The sequence below is a fragment of the Abramis brama genome (genome assembly GCF_963993115.1).
Source record: "Abramis brama genome assembly, chromosome: 20".
NCBI lineage: Eukaryota > Metazoa > Chordata > Actinopteri > Cypriniformes > Leuciscidae > Abramis > Abramis brama.
In genome coordinates this window covers 2016522-2033692 of record NC_139982.1, presented here as the reverse complement: position 1 = coordinate 2033692, position 17171 = coordinate 2016522, and the positions used below count along the sequence as shown (strand labels likewise).

At 39.6% G+C, this 17171-nt stretch overlaps 1 protein-coding gene across 1 annotated transcript; it reads left to right on the top strand.

Moving 5' to 3' along the window:
• Positions 1 to 14211: 14211 nt before the first annotated feature.
• On the top strand, positions 14212 to 15153 carry LOC311070519 (olfactory receptor 8G17-like; the record flags this gene model as incomplete). Its single annotated transcript, XM_084094430.1, has 1 exon — positions 14212 to 15153. The coding sequence occupies one exon, from the start codon at positions 14212 to 14214 to the stop codon at positions 15151 to 15153; it is 942 nt and encodes a 313-aa protein (XP_083950556.1).
• Positions 15154 to 17171: the final 2018 nt, after the last annotated feature.

Sequence of the window (17171 nt, the reverse complement as noted above, 5' to 3'; positions counted from 1 at the left end):
AGCATTTTGACTGTTTGACGAGATGTGAACACGTTTTAATTTCTTGATTCAAGAAAGAGTCGGAGTCTGCGATATATGTCCTCCTACCAGTGCTCTCTCTGTCTGGATGCACTTCACATGCGCACCGCACTTCAATAACGCAGGTGTTTTAAATGCCAGGAGAAATCAGAGGCAAAAATCTAAAAGTCGATCGGTTATACGCCGACTTAAACTTATGACTTGACTCTGATAAAGGAAAACGGGTTAATCCGTTTACATGACCACATGCATTGTCAGTTTATTCAGCATAATCGAGTTAATAACGTGCATGTAAACGCGCTCAATCCCTGAAAACGAAAGCAGAAACGGACTGAGCTTTCGCTGCATTAACAGCACGTTCTCTCAGAGTCGACGGTGGATAACGGTAGGCTACAGCAACTATCTTAATTTACTGGCTGAATATTTCTCTTGTGGACTTACATTATTGACAGCGAAAAAATTAGAAGAATATTTCTTGTTAAACAAGTTTGAAGTTGCTTGTGATTTTCACAGATGGAAGAGTTTCACAGATGCTTCGTGAACTAAAGACTTTTATTAGGCCTAGGCGTCCTATATCATTTTATTGATATTATTATTATAATTAATATTTTGTAATTGTATTGTTTTTAGTGTTATTCGTGTCATTAAATATTTTGTTAATGTGCTATGGAAACAAAATACTGACGAACAACGATGCCGCGTCTTCATCTAGGCTCTGTATAAAAATTATGCGTCTGTTAAAGCACTCTTGACAATTTGTGAATGGATCACCTTGCAATGAAATTTCGTTGTGGGATGTAGTTTTTGTTTTGTCTGTTTTAAAAACATTTTCTTTGAGGAGTCCTCATACGCGCGTGATATGGCGCAAGTGTGGTTATGTGGTGATGTCGTTATGAATTTAGGCAAGGCAAATATAATTGTAGTTCCTAATTAATTTAATAACTATACTAGCTTCATAATAATAATAATAATAATGATTTAATACATTAATGGAAAAACGAGCCAATTATCGTATTGATATCGTCAAAGGCATCTGCCATCGGCGATATCTCTGTCTATCGTCGATACACGATACTATCGTCTATCGGCACAACCCTAATGGAGTGCCGCAAGGATCTGTGTTAGGCCCTCTATTATTCTCAATATATATGCTGCCACTTGGAAATATTATAAGTAAACATGGAATTAGTTTCCATTGTTATGCTGATGACACTCAAATCTATATTTCATCACGGCCGGATGAAAACGCTAAATTATCCAAATTGACAGAGTGTGTTAAAGATATAAAAGATTGGATGGTGCGCAATTTTCTTTTATTAAATCCAGACAAGACAGAGGTACTACTTATCGGTTCAAAAAAACGCCCACAAAACCTCTCACAATACAACTTTAACATAGTAGGATGTCCTGTTACTTTATCCTCTACAGTAAAAGACCTGGGTGTTATACTTGACTGCAACCTGTCTTTTGAAAATCATATTTCATATGTTACAAACACAGCGTTTTTCCACCTTAGAAACATTGCTAAGCTACGTAATATGCTATCTGTTTCTGATGCAGAAAAGTTAGTTCATGCGTTCATGACCTCGAGACTAGATTACTGTAATGCTTTATTAGCTGGTTGTCCTGCATGCTCAATAAACAAGCTACAGTTAGTCCAAAATGCCGCCACTAGAGTTCTTACTAGATCAAGAAAATTTGACCATATAACACCAATTTTATCATCACTACATTGGTTGCCTATAAAGTTCCGTATTAATTACAAGGTATTGCTACTGACTTATAAAGCCCTAAACGACTTAGCTCCAGTCTATTTAACGGATCTTCTATCGCCCTATAATCCATCGCGCTCTCTAAGATCACTAAATTCGAGGCTTTTGGTCATACCTAGGATATCCAGATCCACCAAAGGAGGGAGAGCATTTTCACATTTAGCTCCAAAACTCTGGAATAGCCTTCCTGATACTGTTCGTTGCTCAGACTCGCTCTCCCAGTTTAAAACTAGATTAAAGACGCATCTCTTCAGCCAGGCATTCGTATAATACTTTTAATCTTACAGTTAAATCCGGTCTCTAGTTCATAAACGCCAGAGGAGAATTGGCCCCCGACTGAGCCTGGGTTCTCCCAAGGTTTTTTTTTTTCTCCATTAGGTCACCTGATGGAGTTTTTCGGTTCCTTGCCACTGTTGCCTTTGGCTTGCTCAGTTGGGGATACTTAATTTAATTAATCAATCAACAATACTATTGATCAGCATTACCAAACGTGGACGTTTTACACTAGAAACAAATACTGATGTACTATTTTAATTTAATACTGTGAAGCTGCTTTGATACAATCTGTATTGTGAAAAGCGCTATATAAATAAAGTTGACTTGACTTGACTTGACTTATTCCAATGTAGCCTAGGCTGTATTCAAGTAATCAATCCTTAACTTTGAAATATGTATGATAAAATGTATACTTTAGTTTTTACAAAGAAAGATTACACTTGAATTGTTGTTGTAATTGTAACCTTTTTAATAAAAAAATATATATTTACAAGGTAGATGTAAACAAACTATTAAAAGGTAAATATAAGCCTTTTCTTTAAATCATTTTTATTGTGTTTTATTAGTGACAAATTTGGGGAGAGGATAAATATTCCAAAACTGAAAATACAGTATGAGAATTAACTGCACAATTACTAGACATGTTTTCCAATTATAGGCCAATTATAGGCCAATTTGCAAGCACAATTTGTGGAAAAATAAAAAAGAATTGAGATGCTTCCAACTGTTGCTCTTGCATTCTTTCTTGTGGCTCAGTGACACACTTGAATGAATGCCTCATTAAATATGCGGGCCCCATTGTCTCCTCAGGTGTGAACCACTAAATATGCATGATGGTGTTGGATCGTTGACGCCCACTCGCATATTGCCTTTCCAAACAGAAAGTGTTTTGCAAAATTTAAATCAATGTATTGTGTTATGTGAATGATTAGGCAGGATGATTTTCACATCATTTTGAAGAAAAAACTCTAAGCGACAACATCCAGTCAAAACTCTTATTGACACATATTTAGTATGTGTTTTGTGGCCTTTTCAGAAACTTTAGTTTTTTAGTTTTTTCAATAACCATGCATAAACATTATTCTCTCAAAAATACAAACATGTACATTCATGTTGCTCACATATTATGGTAGCCCTGTTTGTGCTAAATAGAGTGTAATTACACCTTTGCCATTAATATGTTTATAAGCAACTGAAAAAAGCACAAATGTCAGGGCATGTCAGAACATCTCAAGGACCCCAAAAACACCTTAGACCCCAGAGGGTTAAATCCTATTTGTGTGTGACAGTACATAGCTAGATGTACTTTCAGTTATTTTGGTTACCTATTGTATGTGTTGCAGGTCAGAATTCGTTCGTTCTTTTATGCTTAATGTCCAACTAAGGAATACACTTGGCGACCTCTTAGAGTGCTCTGGTTGGACGACAGCACTCACTGAAGCAGAAGTAGCATCTTCTGGAAAGGCTGACTCATTTCTGAAAGCAGCACACCTAACTCGCACCAGGCATGGTGCGAGTCATGGAGACCAAGTCACTCTACTGTCACTTCACAATCTACAGCAGGAAGCTTTTAGGCTTATTGCTGGCCCCAAAGATGAAGATACCTTTATCATTTGGAGAAATTCTATGCTGAAGAAGAGTCCAACTTTCATGTATTGGGATCTAATACTAAGATATGAAACCCTCATTCTCATTTTTGTCAGAGTTCACAGAGAGAAGAACTTCCTTCTATATGTAGAAGTTTTAGAAGTACTCATCCCTCTATTTTTTGCCTTCGACCATACAAACTATGCAAGATGGGTGTCTGTCCATATCAGGGACATGAAGTCTTTGCACAGCACCATCAAGGATGAGTTTGAAAAGCATTCACACTGGGTTCTCTCAAAGACATACAAGTTCTCTGCAATACCTTTCGACCAAGCTCATGAACAAGATAATACGATTGTGAAAGGTTGCGGTGGTGCAGTTGGTCTCACAGAAAACCCAAATGCTTTCAGACGATGGATGATCTCTGGACCAGAGTTGGGAAGATTGCTGAATGAGTTTGAAGAGGACTTTTTTCCTGAAAATGACATAGATAATCCTAAGAACTTCCAGCATCATGAACAGTGTCTTTCCACACAGAAGACATTTCAAAGACATGTAATCAACCTGTCTGAAACTATTAAAAGAATGGGCAACCCTTTCTTGGATGATTTTAAAGATCTAGTCGACAGCCTAATGACAGCTGTAACTGTGCAGATGAATCTGTAGCTAAAACAGAGTTCATCTTAGAAGACACAGGCTATATATCACATCAGGGTGTTGCGATACACGGAGGGATTTGGAGGAGATCAGCTAGTGACTACGCCACCCTGGAATCTTGCCAGGGACAATACAATGGAATTTCTGCTTTAAGACAACACAGGTTCGTTCACAGTAAAGTGGCAGGAGACAGGAGATAATAGGGCACATAAGGCCTCCACGGCAAGTCACCTTTCCCATACACCTGTGCACACACACTCACACAAGTACACACACGCCTCTCATGACACAGCACTCGTGAGAAAGACCACCACCAGCAATCCGCCCCTGCTTTACACACTCAGCTCCTGTAACGACAGAATGAAGTTACACTCAGAATTTCCACAGTTGAAACACACTCAGAATTGTCACAGTCGAAACACACTCTGAATTGTCACAGTCGAAACACACTCAGAATTGTCAGTTGAAACACGCTCAGAATTGTCACAGTTGAAACACACTCAGAATCGTCACAGTCGATATTATCTAATAAACTTAAATTTCTCCGTCATTTATGGTCATACAGAAAAAAGAAATATGAAAAAAGAATCTGTGATATTTCTACTTTTGTATGTGTCCACTTACAATCAAATCAAAACATTGTGCTTTTGTAAAATAAAGAAAATAAACAGGGTGTGCTTTCTGCCTCTCCGTCGCGGTGAACTTTTTTTTCTTGAGCACGTCTATAAACTGAAACAAAACTCAGCGAATACTTGTCACACATTTATGAGCCATATACCTTTATAAACATTTAAGTGTGTACTTTTAAATGATCGGATTCAAACTGAAAACAAATATTCTCTGTTTAAGTAATTTGTATAAAACCAACAAGATTTCCAGCTTCTCATGCGCTTGCTCATTATTTTTTAATTTGACCACACCCACGCGCGCAAAAGAGATTCACATGCAAATCTCCACATGGAACGCGAACGTGCTCATTACCTCTGCTTTTCGTCGAGTTTGAAAGACGTGCCGTGAGCTTACATTGGATTTACCTCAGAAGAAGAAGAACGCGATTTGAAGACAAGAAAGATGTAAGGTAAGAAATTCTTAATTATTAGTTCATGTTATTGTTGCATAAACTTCACAGTGCAGTTGAACTGTTGCTAGATATATGGTGAATATTATAATATTTAGACCCGTGTTTACTGTTACTGTGTTTGTGGATATCTGCTCAAACGTAGATATGTATAATATGGTAACCATAATGTTTCATATTTTGGAGTGAGCTCTGTGTTTGAATGTATCATTTTGGAGCGCGATCGCGTTTGAAAAGCAAAACGCACCAAACAAAGGCTTTATGTTTTTACTATTATCTCATTTCATATCATCATAATGAATGGAAACATTTGAAGTAACATATGATAATCAATATATATTTTTCTATAGCGTAGTTGTTACTGAAATCTTTTGGAAGATTTATAGGCTGCTATAGGTTATTGTTATTATTATTTTATGCAGCACTGTGCATAGCCTATGCTTACAAGGCACAAAAAACCTGGTGTTTATTATATTATATATTGTTGGAAACATTTGTGTGTGTGTGTATTCTGTGAATTTTAAAAAGCAATTTTAACCAGAAAAATAAAACTATATTCCCTATAGTTTCTCTTGATATCAGTATGTTCACTTTTTTTTTCTTTCAGGGACCAGATGCCACTGAGTCTTGCTGACTTCAACATTCACATGAGTCTCTGTATATGAACATGGTAAAGTGAAAATCAAACACCTTGGAAATGAAAGGTATGTACAATGTTTTTAGGAATGGCACAAAGGTCTCTGTCTTTGGATGATTGTTTTCAATAGTGTGCTTTTTTTGTCATTTGTTGTGTATATTTGGATTATGTTGTGTTGTAAATAAATCCAAACAATCAAAAAGCCATTCTTTTTTAAATCTCATTTTTTGTGCAAGGTTGCTCAGAATGATAGGGCCTGATAGCTCTTAAAATAGGGCCATTAGGGAGTGTCTTTGTCTTTCTCAGGTGTGAAAGCCATGCATATTAATGAGGTGATCACGCCCCTTTGCATAAAGCTTTCTCACACAAAACACGTCTTAGAAATTTTAAATCAATATACTGTCTTCTCTGAATGAGCAGTCAGGATGATTTTCACAAAGTTTTGGAGCAAATATTCTAGGCTACGTGATACAATTTTCAAAAGTCTTGTGAAGAAATAATCAGTAGGGGTTTCATGACCAGTGACAATTTCTTTTTGTATTTTCACAAACCACGCATAAATGTCATTATCTCAAAACTACAAACTTTTACATACATGCTGCTGATATATTATTGTAGCAGAGTTTGTGTTGAATACAGTGTTATCAGACTTTAGCCATCAAAATGTCACAAGTAACAGAAATAAGCACAAATGTCAGAGCATGTCAGAACACCTCCAGGACCCAGAAAACACCTCAGACCCCAGAGGGTTGATATACAAACACAAAAGACAGCGATTTCACTCCATTTGTTAACAGCAAAGCAACAGCGCCTTCGGACAGTAGTCCACCGCAGTCCAACCGCAAGAAAGCTAATCGGCCATGCGGACACAACCAATCTATACTTGATGCACCTATAAAAATTACAAGTTAACAATCAGACAAATTCATCATTTAACTACGAACAGTTACTAAAATCTATTTCTCTGAAGATCTGAACTGAAGAACTGAAGATCGCCACGCGACCTAGGCGATAATGACTTAAATCACATACCTTATGGGTGCGATCCCCGGGAACCAAACCAGTCAGGCAGATAAACATACACATGCAGGCTGAAGGCTCGTCCAGTCGATCGGGAGGACAGCGTGTGCCAACGGAAACTAAGCACTTCCGTATTGAAGTGTAAACACACATACTGGCCGTACTTGAATCATTCTCACCCAAACCTTTGACTGTACACAAGGATGTCACTACAATACATGTGGATACTTAAAGAGTAAAATCAATCATGACTTCACCTACCAGAAGAGGGACAACCTCAACCAAATGCCAGCCGCAGGAAATTCGCACGCCACTCTGAAAATAGGCTAGCGTTAGCTACAGTATACCATGGACAACCCAGCTGACATCACACAACATACCTGGATGGCGACCGAATGATGACCCGGGAAGGGGCGGTGACTCATGACACCATAGCCAGCCCATTTATATATGCTGCTACAGCCCACTGATAGGACGAAACTCAACGAGTGGACTAACCAACCACATGCAGACAGGAAGAATTTCATTGGACCTGCCACAATCGCAAGCTGTATGTTCCTTTGGTTCCAGCAGCACCATGAGAAGTTGCAATCATGAAGAGGCAGACACCTGGACTGTGGTTCATATACAGCATGCCCTGGAGCAAGGAGCAAAAACTGTCCATGTGCGTACTGTGGACACTGATGTCATTGTGATTCTTGAAGGTCTATTCCATGATTTACTTGTGATTCAATCTTTGACTGACATCTGGGTGGCTTTTGGCATGGGCAAAAAGAAGAGATTTTACCATATCAATAGCATATGTAAAAGTCTGGGTAAGGACACGTTTCAAGCACTGTTGATGTTCCATGCCTATTCAGGTTGTGATACAACATCTGCTTTCACTGGGAATGGTAAGAAGTCAGTGTGGCGGGCCTGGCAAGCCTATGATAAAGTATTTGCTTCCCTTGCCAGAAATCCATTCCAAAAATTAGATGCTGCTTCATGGCAGTTCCAAAAGCTTGAGAGACTGACTGTCATCTTGTATCCATTGTCTCCATTGAGCTCCATTGTCCAGAAGAGGAAAGAACTCTTCTACCATGGGAGTAGGACAATGGAGAAACTGCCACCCACCCAAGATACTCTACTGCAGCACATCAGACGGGCAGTTTACCAGACTGGAATCTGGGCGACCAGCACACTCTCACAGCAAGGTATTCCTTCTCCAAGGGACTATGGATGGACCAAGGAATCAGGGTCTTGGGAACCAGTATGGATGACACTTCCAGAAGTTCCCACAGCCTCCAGAGAACTTATCAAATGTTGCTGTAAGGGGGATTGTTCCACCTGCAAATGTGGCAAAGCAAGTCTAGACTGCTCACCTCTTTGCAAATGCAACTGTAATGACTCATAATTATCAATTACAGGGCCAATAAAGACCATATTGCTAATACTTTAACATGTATTGAAGTTTTAGTTATGTAAAAGTTCATAAACATAAATAAACATATCAAAATGTTAACTTTGGGATTCATTTGAATACTTTATCTTGTGCAGGAACTTGAAAATCTCTGTGTTTATTGATAATGACATACTTCTAATATGACATGTTACAACATTTATTTCCGAGGGCTCCTAGGCCAAAATTACACTATAGACCCTAAGGAAACACCATGCACAATTTGGTGCTTTTATCACCTCGGTAATGGCATTTTCACTACGCCACCGGAGTAACCGTTAAGGTGATGATACACAGGGCAATTTTTTGAGCAATGTTGCTGGGCAATCTTGCAGAGCGGTTTTTGCTTGGGCACTTTCCCATTGAAAATGGGCAATACATTTATATCTGGATAATTTAGATTGGTCGTGGGCTGCTTTGATTGATGCTAAGGGAACGTCTATACCAACGTAGCGGGAAGTGTCTGTCCTGTGTGAAATCATAAGAGCAGCACTAGAACAAAAACACCCGAGACCCCGGTGTAGAGTCTGGGTCCAAAGAGTAAAAGCTGATGAATGTATACGGTGAGGAACACCCTGCCGCATCACACACGTCCTGGAGGGGCACTCCTGACATTAGAGCCTTAGAGGCCACCATACTCCTAATAGAGTGGGACCAGACAGCCATAGGTGAAGGTTGTCCGGTCGACTCATAAGCAAGTGAGATAGCCTCAACCACCCACTTGCTCATTCTCTGCTTAGATGCTGGGGACCCTTTGTTAGGGGGCCCAAAACATATGAACAATTGTTCAACTTTATGCCACAGGGCAGCTCTGTGGACATAGGCATCCAGTGTCTAGCACTGGCCTCATCGAGTTGGTTCTATAAATTGTAAATAGACCTATTTTAATGAGCACCCAGTGTTTATTTGCCATTTGTGCAATTTGTGTATGTTAAATTATTAAACACTTGTTGTTTCCCTTCATTTTTCAGGATTACTCACCTTTGGCATGACATCTGGATAGCAGTCACAAACATCTTAATTCATGTTGTTTCTTTATTCTCTTTTATACTTTTTTTTGTATTAATGTCTTGGTAACACTTTACAATAATGTTTTATTATAGTTAACATTAGTTAACATGAACTAACAATGAACTGCACATATGCAGCATTTATTATTTTTTGTTAACAACATACAGTATATAGGTATAAGGGAGGATGTTCTTTTTCCGGGTGGATCATCAAGACTATTGGTCCTCCTAATTGTCAATCATTCTGGTGCTACGTTTATGTAAGGCTGTCGTACGTGCTCGTCCCTAGGTAGTTTTCACTTTCTGCGCATGCGCACTTTCAGGTGTATATGTGTGATGAGCTACGGTTTCAGCCATTCATTGAAGCTCGCCGTTCTCACCGGGTCCTTTGAAAATGGCTGAGGGTCGCAAGAGAAAAAGTGTCTACGAAGTGTTTGAGAAGAAGAGAAAGGCCTCAGAAGAGAGAAACAAGACCAGAGTGTTTTTGGGAGATTATTTCACACGATGGCGTGCGCTGAAAGCACAGGTTGGGCTTCCCACTGATGCCTCAGTCGCAAAGTTTCTACTCGACAGGTAAAGTTTGGCATGCTATTTGGAGAAATCCATTTCAAATCACTGCTAGTAAAAGTTATCTACGTCCATATTGTAACTTTCCAGAGAAGATTAGTTTATTTATTTAGTAATTTGCATCGTTAGTAGTTATTACGGTGGCCACAGGTCCTTATTTCCCCCTGCAAACATTTCCACCGCAGCACACACACACAAGCATGTCAAGATTTTTAAATGTACCAGTAGTCTTATTTGCGGGGAAACTTTTTTGTACATAAATATGGGTGAGATGAGATCCATCCGAGCGACCATCTTATCATTGCGTCCCCGCCCCTCCTCCCTCATGGCTCGGAGCCTTTGCTAACAAACAAACAAACAGAGTGATAAGTAGCAGCTCACTTGGTGCATACACTCCTGCATTGATTTACTAAATAATGCCGTTTAAAAGAGGGCGAAAAGTAAGCTTGTATGAGTGATGCTGACAGCAACTTGTAAACAGGGCATGCACAAGGAGAACTGGGCTTGTGCATGCTCTCTCTCACATATTTAATAGGTCGTTCCCTCTCGGGAGCAGGTAGAGTGTTGCGCATGTGCAAGTGGAGAGGGCGGTTCTTTTCTAAAATTCGGGAAAATCCTCCCCTATAACTTTAATACCAAAAAGCCGTTGGGAAATGCTTTTCCAGGCGGCTCATTGTAATCCAATGACATTTGGGACAAAAGGCAACACTTAATCGTATAATGACCCGATTCTTTTGGACGGGCATTCACGAGAACGTGTGCAGGTGGTGCGCGTCTTGTCGGAATGTCAGTTGGTAAATCCACCGGCCACCCCAAAAGCACCATTGTGCCCTCTCCCTCTTATGCAGGTCCCCTTCGAACGAATTGGCATGGACCTCATCGGGCCATTAGAACGATCAGCACGAGGGCATGGCTTTGCATTAGTTCTGGTGGATTATACAACGCGATACCTAGAGGCAGTGCCGCTACGCTCTATTTCCGCGAAGAGCGTAGCGAGCTCACTGTTTCAGTTAATCTCCCGGGTGGGAATCCCGAAAGAGATTCTCACCGATCAAGGCACGCCGTTTATGTCACAAACTATTCGCGAACTTTACGAATTGTTGGGTATTAAATTGATTCACACCAGCGTCTATCACCCACAAACAGACGGGCTGGTGGAACGATTTATTTGCATGTTGAAAACCATGATTCGTAAGTTTGTTCAAGAAGACGGCAAAAATTGGGACAAATGGTTAGAACCCCTCTTGTTCGCTGTGCGTGAGGTCCCACAAGCCTCCACAAGGTTTTCCCCTTTCGAGCTTCTCTACGGGTGCCAACCCCGCGGGGTGTTGGACGTCCTTAGAGAGACTTGGGAGGAGGGACCTTCGAACAGCAAAAACGAAATTCAGTACGTACTGGACCTGAGAACAAAACTCCACATGTTGGGGCGGCTCTCTATGGAGAATTTGTTACAGGCCCAGGACAAACAAAGCCAGCTGTACAACAGGGGAACTAAACTGCGTGAATTTGCACCGGGAGATAAAGTGCTTGTATTGCTCCCCACTTCTAGCTCTAAATTGCTCACAAAGTGGCAAGGACCCTTTGAGGTCACACGGCGTGTTGGGGATCTCAATTATGAGGTGTTTCGGACAGAAAGGAACGGGGCACATCAGGTTTATCATCTCAATCTCCTCAAAAAATAGAGTGAGGTGGAGTCAGTGATGCTAGCGACGGTGGTGAGCGGAGAGAGGAAGATCTCAGGCCGGAGATAAACACAAAAAGATCATCCTTCACGCTGACCCCAGGGGGAGATCACCTCTCACCCTCCCAGCTCACTGACATGGCTAAATTGCAGGCAGATTTTGCCGATGTGTTCTCGCCCCTGCCTGGTCGAATATACCTTATTCAGCGCCATATTGAGACAGAGCCGGGCGTGGTAGTGCGCAGCCGGCCATATCGCCTGCCTGAACATAAGAAAAAGGTGGTTCAGAGCGAATTGGAGGCAATGCTAGATATGGGAGTAATAGAGGAATCCAGCAGTGATTGGGCGAGCCCGATAGTTTTAGTACCTAAAACGGACGGCTCGATTCGGTTCGGCGTGGATTATCGCAAGGTGAACGCTGTGTCGAAGTTCAACGCATATCCAGTGCCACGGGTTGACGAATTGTTTGATTGGCTGGGTACTGCTCGATTTTATTCGACACTGGATTTAACAAAAGGACAACGCCATTTGGATTACACCAATTTGTGACGCTTCCTTTCGGGTTGTTCGGGGCTCCGGCCACCTTTCAGGGTCTCATGGACAAAATTCTCCGGCCGCATGCTGCATATGCCGCAGCTTACTTGGATGACATCATTATCTATAGTAATGACTGGCAGCGTCATATGCAGCATTTGCGGGCTGTCCTGAGATCGCTGAGAGGGGCTGGACTAACGGCCAACCCGAAGAAGTGTGCGATTGGGCGTGTGGAGGTCAGGTATCTGGGCTTTCACTTGGGTCACGGACAGGTGCGTCCCCAAATTGACAAGACTGCAGCAGTTGCAACCTGTCCGAGTCCCAAGACCAATAAGGAGGTGAGGCAGTTCCTGGGGCTGGCGGGACATTATAAAAGGTTTGTACCTAATTATTCGGACCTCACCAGCCCGCTGATTGACCTCACTAAAAAGGAAGCACCAGATCCGGTCCAGTGGATGGAACAGTGCCAGCAGGCTTTCACCCAGGTAAAGGCTGCCCTGTGTGGTGGGCCGCTCTTACATTCTCCTGACTTTTCTCTCCCCTTATTGTTGCAGACTGACGCATAGGACAGGGGGCTTGGAGCGGGGCTTGGGGGGGTGAAAGCTGATGACAGTGGGAAGAGTTTACGTGAACAAGAGTAAGCTGATACAGCGGGAAGAGCTTGTGTGAACTGTCAATTAATTATTAATTTTATGTGCTGCAGTAAACCTACGGTGAACGCGCAGAGGACGCACCTTTTTGTTTATTTTTCTTTTACTTTAAATAAACGTACCATACAAGTCCCCGTCATGCCGACCCTGTCTTCTTCCTTCACATCCACACTGAACCTCATCACAATTAATTTGTAATCCATTACACCTACACTAAAAAAAATGTGTATGATTTACTGAAGCAAATTTTAAGCTCAGAAATTGCTAGAACATTTAACAAATTATTACCAAAAACAGAAAGTAACATGTTAATCATGAAATGTAGAAAAGTATTAAGACTGAAACAGTGTTTTCTTGTAAAACATACTCCAATATTCTATGTTAAACATTTTTAACAGTGTAACACTGAATGTAGGTTAACAAATTGGCATAACATTTTCAGTAAAAAGTGTCAATAAATCCATGTATGTAGGTTAACCAAGATATTTACTACAATAAATAAAACAAGACAAAAATATAAATAATTTTTATTTATTTTTTTGTATTGCAAATACTTGTTAAACAGTACATTTCTTGTGAAGCTATTAATTAGTATGAGCCATTGAGGACTAACAAATTAAAAATATTTAAGGTTAGGAATCTATGCATACAACTTTATCATGTCATTATTATCATTATGGCTGTGATCATGGCAACAAGTGATACGAATAAGTTTTCCCCTCTGGGGTGATAGTATCATGGAAACACCTTTGAGCCACATATTAAGGTAACGGCTGATAAACATTTCTTCAGAGAAGTGCAAGTTTATATTAGGGTAACACTGAAAACTGAGTTGACTGTGACTTTATCAAGCAACATATAAATTAGATCTTTACAGCAATAAATCAGCTTAATAATAACAGAATCCAACTGCAGTAAGTATGTGTCGCTTTATTAGATACTCAACTAGTGCTGGTTAACTACCAAGTATTTCAAAAACATAACAACATGTTTCTAAATTCCTTGTATGAAATACATTAAAATGCTTCCATGTTTTGCTAAAATTCTGATTGCTTGTGCTTATTAGTAGGCCTATATGTAAAATAGTGTGCACTTTGAAACTGGTTCAGACAACAAGTGTTGTACGTAAAATGTCATATACCTGTACAAGTTTACATGAGCACAAAAAGAGTTGTAGAATGCAAAGTGTCTGGGTAATATGCATGTTGCTGCCTAAAGCTCACAAACAATATTTCCATGAAATGTCTGACTGTTACTCTGTTTGTAGGTTTTGTGTATAACAAGTAATGGACAACCTGACATTCAGACACAGCATTCTTCTAGTAGAGGGACTTCAAGTTACACCTCAGTCTACTTATGTTGTTTTCATCCTGCTTCTTTTGGTTTATATCTTTATAATGATTTCCAATATTGCACTTGTAATTCTGATCTCAACAGAGAAGAATCTTCATCATCCTATGCATTTCCTGTTCTGTAACTTGCCACTGAACGATATAATAGGGACCACTGTCATTTTGCCACGCTTATTACAGGACATTTTAAAAGAAAGTTCAGAGCGCTATATCACATATGTGGAGTGTGTGGTTCAAGCCTATATTGTGCATGTTTTTGTAGCAGCATGCCATTTTGTGCTAATGATCATGGCCTTTGACAGATATGTGGCTATATGCAATCCATTGCGATACACAGCTATAATGACCAATAAAATGGTTATTAAATTATCAGCTTTAGCCTGGGGGCTGTCAATGTTTATGGTATCAATTCTGATAGGACTCACTGTGCGTCTGTCTCACTGCAGATCTAAAATTGAAAACCCTTTCTGTGACAACGCCTCACTGTTTAAACTGTCCTGTGATAATGGTGTTGTTGTTAATAATGTGAATGGAATCCTTTATACTGTGGTTTTCTTTTCTTTCTCAATTTTGTCTGTATTTATAACATATGGTAAGATTGCTACTGTATGTATAACCAGCAAAAACAAAGCACTCAACAGCAAAGCCATAAAAACCTGCAGCACACATTTAGCTGTTTTTTTAATCATGTTTGTTTCTGGCTCCACTTTTATTGTTCTTCATCGTTTCCCTCTCTACGCTGAGAGCAGAAAACTAGCTAGTATAATGTTTCACATTGTACCACCTGGATTAAATCCATTAGTATATGGTTTACAAACCAGAGAAATAAGACAGAAGTTTGTAAAATTTTGGTGCAGAGTAAAAGGAACGTCTTGATTTATTATGTCATTAAATGGTTATACATTGGTATCAGCACTTAATGTCAAGTCAGTAACTTCCCTTTAGGAATACATAGAAAGCAGTGGTGTCAGTTGGTCTTTAGAAATTTCTTTATAACAAAGAAGTACTTTACTTCTTAGTATTTAGTACTTTAAGTACTTCAGTGTCCTCACATGGCAAGGTGTTACAATATATTTATTACAATAAAGGATCTATGTTTATAACCTAAATTGTACTGAACCAAATTTATTAGGGGTTCAAGCATGAAGTGCTGAAACCCTATTGTAATTGTACTGATTTTATGGGTTCAAGCATGAAGTGCTGAAACCCTATTGTAATTGTGCTGATTTTTAGGGGTTCAAGCACGAAGTGCTGAAACCCTATTGTAATTGTACTGATTTTTATTATCATTAGGGGTTCAAGCATGAAATGCTGAAACCCTATTGTAATTGTAAGGATTTGTAAAACGCATCGTGCAGGACAAACCGTAAGGCCTAGAGCAGGGGTGCCCAATCCTGCTCCTGGCGATCGACTGTCCTGCACAGTTCATCTCCAACCCTAATCAAACACACCTGAAGCAACCAATTAAGGTCTTCAAAGCACGTCAGGATCACTTGAAAATTAAAGGCAGGTGTGTTTGATTAGGGTTGGAGATGAACTGTGCAGGACAGTCGATCGCCAGGAGCAGGATTGGGCACCCCTGGCCTAGAGACTTGAAACCTGGCCAGATGGTAGGCCTCAATTTGGGGACAACCTATCAGAGTATGACCCCGAATGGCCCATAGGTGGCGCTACAGCAACCAAAAGTTCAAAATTGCTCATAACTTTGGCGGACAAAATTGCTATCTCCGATTTGCTCGCCCTTCTTGCGCCAATTTCGAGTAAATTGCATTTTTTTGAAAAACCTATTTTTGCGAACTTCTCCTAGGTTTTTGGCCCGATCAGAATCAAACCACTGCAACAATATTCTCTGGAGTCTGACAATCCATAATCATCCAAAAAATTCAAAATTTCAATTAACCCTCTGGAGTCTGAGCTGTTTTCTGGGCCCTGGAGGTGTTCTGACATGCTCTGACATTTGTGCTTTTTTCAGTTATTTATAAACATGTTAATGGCAAAGGTGTAAATTCACTCTATATAGCACAAACAGGGCTACCAAAATATCTGATCAACATGCATGTATATGTTTGAATTTTTAAGAGAATAATGTTTATGTGTGGTTATTGGAAAAAATAAAAATGAAAGTTGCAGAAATAAGGCCACAAAACACATACTAAATATGTGGCAATAAGACTTTTGACTAATGGATGTCGTCGCCTATAGTTTTTTCTTCAAAATTATGTGAAAATAGTCTTGCTTTATCGTTCACATAAAACCATACATTGATTTAAATTGATGTAAAACAGGTTTTGCTTGGAAAGCCAATATGCGAGGGGGGCATGAACGAGGAGTGGTTTACACCTTAGAATACAATGTCCCACCCACTCTGCATAATAATTAGCCATTCATTCAGGTGTGAAACTGACTGAGCCACAATGCAAGGACAAAAGATATATTTAGAAGAAGACTTATATTGACCATTTAAGATTTTGCTTACATCTATCTTGTAAATATGTTTTGCTATTTTATTAAAAAGGTTACAATTACAACAATAATAACAATTTCAACAATATTTCAAGTGTACTCTTTCTTTGTAAAAAAAAAAGATTATAGGCCTACATTTTATCTATGTATTCATTAGTTTGAATATAGCCAACATTGGAACAGCTAACATCTTAGTTGATGACTTTATTTTTGACAAAAATAGTATTTTATATATAGAAATTGCTAAACAAAAGCTTATTTGACTCGTTTGAATAGCGCACGCTCTCCGTGGGTGGAGTCACATTACATTTGAATTAGCTCTAATGAGATCGACTGGAATCGCTCTCTTTTAATACAGATTTCACAAGATGGGAATATTTGTTTTTTATATAAATTACTTCATTTAAAAGAAGAGAATTCAAGCTTCATGC